The 5,490-nt window shown below is 35.3% G+C and overlaps 1 protein-coding gene across 1 annotated transcript; it reads left to right on the forward strand.

The window, feature by feature from the left end:
• Positions 1–538: 538 nt before the first annotated feature.
• LOC126018457 (olfactory receptor 51G1-like) lies at positions 539–1,516 on the forward strand. Its single transcript, XM_049780592.1, has one exon. The coding sequence runs from the start codon at positions 539–541 to the stop codon at positions 1,514–1,516; it is 978 nt and encodes a 325-aa protein (XP_049636549.1).
• The last annotated feature ends 3,974 nt before the right edge of the window (positions 1,517–5,490 follow it).

Below are 5,490 nucleotides of genomic sequence, written 5' to 3' on the forward strand. Positions count from 1 at the left end.
TGATTTTGGACATCTAAAATTATCCCCTGTGTGCACCAGGAGAAAGTCTTGAGTAGAGTATCAGGAGTAACCCCAGAGCACCATGTGATATGAAAACCAAATATATATATATATGTATATATGTATGTATGTATAAAGAGAGAGATGATAGATAGATAAATAGATAGATAGATAGCTACCACAAATATCAATGGTAGGTAAGTTATGAATCAAAATTTAATTTAAATAAAAAACTACCAAAAATAGAAGAAAATATAGATGGAAAAATATAACAACAAATTATGTAAGAACAATTTATGGATGTTTCAAAATGCAATTAAATAATAAAGATAAACATATTACTAAACAAATCCACAGACCATTTAAAAGATTAAGGTTTGTTTTTTATTAAATGTGAATACTTTTTACAATTGTTTTCCAAACTATATTAGCTCTAACTAAATTAATTAATTACAACAATAAATATTAGAGAACACTGCCATCTCACTTAATAATGCAATATTTTTCTTCTAGGAGTTTTTATTTATGTAATTAGAAAATGGCTACATGGTATAACTTCTTTGGAAGCTCTAATTCAAGTATTGAATCTACTATATTCTTCCTCATTGGGATACCTGGCTATGAGGATTTTCATCAACTAATTTCCATTCCTTTCTGTGTGCTGTACATGATTGGCATTTTAGGAAACAGCACAATTCTGCATGTCATCTACATTGACAAGAGTCTTCATGAGCCCATGTATTACTTCTTGTCCATGCTGTCCCTCATTGACATGGGCATGTCTATCTCTACACTACCCACAGTACTGAGAGTCTTATGGTTTGATGCGAGGGAGATTGAGATGAACACCTGTATAGTTCAAATGTATTTTATTCACACCTTTTCTCTGATGGAGTCAGCTATGCTTCTAGCCATGGCTTTTGATAGGTATGTTGCCATATGTGATCCTTTGAGATATTCCAGCAAACTTACTCCAAAGCGTATTATCTACATAGGAGTCATCACTGTCGTCAGATGCTCTATTGTTGCTCCTGTAGTTATTGCTCGCATTCCTACATTTTCTTTCTGCCACTCCCATGTTCTCTCCCATTCTTTCTGCTTGCATCCAGATATCATCAGGTTGGCCTGTTCTGATATTTCTTTCAATGTTCTGTATGGCTTGTTTATTATTGCTTCTTATTGGGGCGTAGATTCTCTAGGAATCTTTATTTCTTATGCTTTTATCCTTCACTCTGTGTTAAGCATATCATCTCAAGGAGGGAAGCTCAAAGCTCTTAACACATGTGTTTCCCACATTTGTGCTGTGCTCATTCTATATGTGCCAATGATAGGGCTATCACTAGTACACCGCTATGCAAAGCATTCTTCCCCCATTATTCATATAACCATGGCCAATGTTTATCTGCTAGTTCCACCAGTACTCAATCCAATTATTTATAGCATAAAGACAAAGAAGATCCGCCAAGGGCTCCTCAGGATATTATCAGGCAAGAAAATTGGCCTTACCCATAATTAGCATTATATTCCTTATTATTTTCATTAATACAAATATTTTTCACATTAAAGATGTCCAGGCAGATGCATATGTATATTTTTTCATTTTGTTTTGTGGTTGTTGTTGTTGATCACACCCAGTGACACTTAGGGGTTACTCCTGGCTGAGCTCAAAAATTGCTCCTGGCTTGGGGGATCTTATGGGATGCGGGGGATTCAATCCAGGTCCATCCTGGGTGAGCTGCATGTGAGGCAAATGCCCTACCTCTGTGCTATCGCTCAGGCCCCTGTTTTGGTAAGCAGGATTTTAGAGCCTCTTTCTTTTTTTTTTTTTGGTTTTTTTGGGCCACACCCGGTGGTGCTCAGGGGTTTCTCCTGGCTGCCTGCTCAGAAATAGCTCCTGGCAGGCACGGGGGACCATATGGGACACCGGGATTCAAACCAACCACCTTTGGTCCTGGATCGGCTGCTTGCAAGGCAAACGCCGCTGTGCTATCTCTCCGGGCCCTAGAGCCTCTTTCTTGATTACTTTTATGATACAAGGTTATGCTCTTACTACCAAGCTCAGGATTCTTGTTTTTTTAAAGGTACTAGAATAGTTGTGGGAGCTGTGTTTCTGATTATATTTGAATTGTATGAGTGGTAGGTCTGCATCAAGAGAATTTTCCTGGTCTTAAAGAGACATAAAATATACCGATACCAGATGGGTTTGGGTCTGGGCAGCATGTCCTGGCCTCATAGCTGCTAGACATCCTAAGGATGATGTTTTTGGGATTTGGGTGACTGTGCAGAATGGTGAAATACATATTTCTAATACTTTCATATTTTGTATTTAGGTTATTTATTCTTTGTATCTAAAAGTTAATAGCTACTATGCTATACTGATTTTATTGGTAGTATTGAGTAGATCTTGTTTCTGCACAAAACTAGTTGCAAAACCCACTACTTTGAAAAATAAAAATGTATCTTGACATATATCAATATAACGGATGAAATTATAAAAATGTCCAGGTAGAATGATAGTGAATTGGGTAGGGCACTTCCTATGCATTGTGGCTGATGTTTGTTCTATTCATGGTATTCCATATTGTCTCCTGCAGTGATTACTGAGCTTAAAGCAGGGTATAACTCCTGAGTAGTATTGGTGTGGCACAAATGTATTAGGTATGTAATGGTTAGAAATTCATGTTATAATTAATGCATAATTATTTCATAAAATTTAATAAATTTTGTTTGTTCCTTCATGGAAAATATGCCTTTGTTTCAATTGTTGTTTTCTAGGTTTAAAGTATTTCAGTATTCTTACACAAGAAGACTTGGAGGATGTTCACTCATAAAAATTTCTTTTTATATCTGTTCCAATTAGTTTAGAGAAGTTTAGAATTTGAAGTAATTTAGTTCAGTTGCCAGTTATGATACAAAAACAAAGCAAACAACAACAAAAATTACAGAAATATTGCAGGGTCAGACCTCTTTGCAATGACAGGGTGTTAATTTTTTGCACCCATAAAAATTAAACAAATAAAAAATTAAAAATAAACTAGTAATAGATTTTGTGTTTGACTACCATGTACTGGATAACTTAACTAGTTATCAAAACACTTTTTTTGTAAAAAATTATGGAATTAAACCCTCGTATTAATTTTTCTGGTGCTAATATTGGTAGCCCAAGATTACAAGAGGCTAAAAGACCATACTGAAATCTTCTCAGGATCAAGAGTAACAAATGACAAATGAGTTGGTTTAGAATATGTTCTACATATGACTTCTATAAAAGGGAAGATTTTTTTAAAAGTTATGTTTCTGTTGAATAACTATTTTGTAAGTGTTCTGTGAAAATTTTCCTTAAAATTAAGAAAAAATGAAAAGCTCTTAATAAAATTTTAAAATTTACAATAAATACATTAATTTAAATTTTAAAATAATAATTTAAAAGAACTTAATACTAATAATAACCCCTCAATACAAAAACAATAAAAATATTTCCTATAGTACTCTTTGTGCAACTCATTGAAATATTTCTATGCAAAAACAAGAGTTTAGCAAACTGCAAGCTAGAAAAATAAAGGGTTGACTCAAATAAAGAATGAGAAGACCAGTAAAAAAATCAGAAAAATTATATATATATTTTTGCCACTTCTTTTTTTTTAACTTTTTTTATTTTTTTGTGGTTTTTGGGTCACACCTGGCAGTGCTCAGGGATTACCCCTGGCTCCATGCTCAGAAATTGCTCCTGGCAGGCAGGGGACCATATGGGACACCGGGATTCGAACCGATGACCTTCTGCATGAAAGGCAAATGCCTTACCTCCATGCTATCTCTCCAGCCCCTAAATTTTAAGTTTTTTTTTTCTTTTTTTTTTATATATTATTTAAACACCTTGATTACATACATGATTGTGTTTGGGTTTCTGTCATGTTAGGAACACCACCCATCACCAGTGCAACATTCCCATCACCAATGTCCCAGATCTCCCTCCTACCCACCCAAACCCCACCTGTACTCTAGACAGGCTTTCTATTTCCCTTGTACATTCTCATTATTAGGATAGTTCAAAATGTAGTTATTTCTCTAACTAAACTCATCCCTGTTTGTGGTTAGCTTCATGAGGTGAGCTGTAACTTCCAGATCTTTTCTCTTTTGTGTCTGAAAAATTATTATTGCAAGAATGTCTTTCATTTTTCTTAAAACCCATAGATGAGTGAGACCATTCTGCGTTTTTTTCTCTCTCTCTGACTTATTTCACTCAGCAAAATAGATTCCGTGTACATCCATGTATAGGAAAATTTCATGACTTCATCTCTCCTGAGAGCTGCATAATATTCCATTGTGTATATGTACCACAGTTTCTTTAGCCATTTGTCTGTTGAAGGGCATCTTGGTTGTTTCCAGAGTCTTGCTATGAAATAGTGCTGCAATGAATATAGGTGTAAGGAAGGGATTTTTTTGTGTTCTTAGGGTATATTCCTAGGAGTGGTATAGCTGGATCGTATGGGAGCCCGATTTCCAGTTTTTGGAGGAATCTCCATATTGCTTTCCATAAAGGTTGAACTAGATGGCATTCCCAACAGCAGTGGATAAGACTACAGGTATATTCAAGGAGGAAACTGCACTCTTCAAGCAAGTGAAAGCAGAGATTAACGGATGGGAATATATTAAGCTGAGAAGCTTCTGCACCTCAAAGGAAATAGCACCCAGGATACAAGAGCCACCCACTGAGTGGGAGAAACTATTCACCCAAAACCCATCACATAAGGGGCTAATCTCCAAAATATACAAGGCACTGACAGAACTTTACAAGAAAAAAACATCTAATCCCATCAAAAATGGGGAGAAGAAATGGACAGACAGTTTGACAAAGAAGAAATACAAATGGCCAAAAGACACATGAAAAAAAAATGTTCCACATCACTAATCATCAGGGAGATGCAAATCTAAACAAATATGACGTACCACCTCACACCACAGAGATTGGCACACATCACACACATCACAAAGAATGAGAACAAACAGTTTGGCAGGGATGTGGAGAGAAAACTTATATTTTTAATAATTTTAAATATATCAGTTTACCATGAATTACCAACTAACAGCCTAGATTATAATAGGCATGTTTTAAATTTTGGTTATTGAAATTTGGGTCTCATAATATCATTGTTGTTGACCCTGGCTTGTATATTTGTTCTGTCCTTTATTAATACCAACAATGCACCTAGACCTTTTAACAAGTATTCCATTATTTCATATATCTCATTTCCTCCACCACTCAATTTCTTTCCTTCTCTTCACTATATTCTGGGGCCTACGGTATTCTAGACAACCCCAATTTAACTCACTGCTTTTCTTCATGCAATTATTATAAATACCACATATAAGTTATATCATCTTGTATTTAGGTTTCTCCTTCTGGCTTACTCCACTTAACAAAATATATTCCTGTTCCACCCATGTTGTAGAAATTGCATGACAACATTATTCCTTAAAGCCATGTATATG

Source organism: Suncus etruscus, chromosome 9, assembly GCF_024139225.1.
Source record: "Suncus etruscus isolate mSunEtr1 chromosome 9, mSunEtr1.pri.cur, whole genome shotgun sequence".
Classification (NCBI taxonomy): domain Eukaryota; kingdom Metazoa; phylum Chordata; class Mammalia; order Eulipotyphla; family Soricidae; genus Suncus; species Suncus etruscus.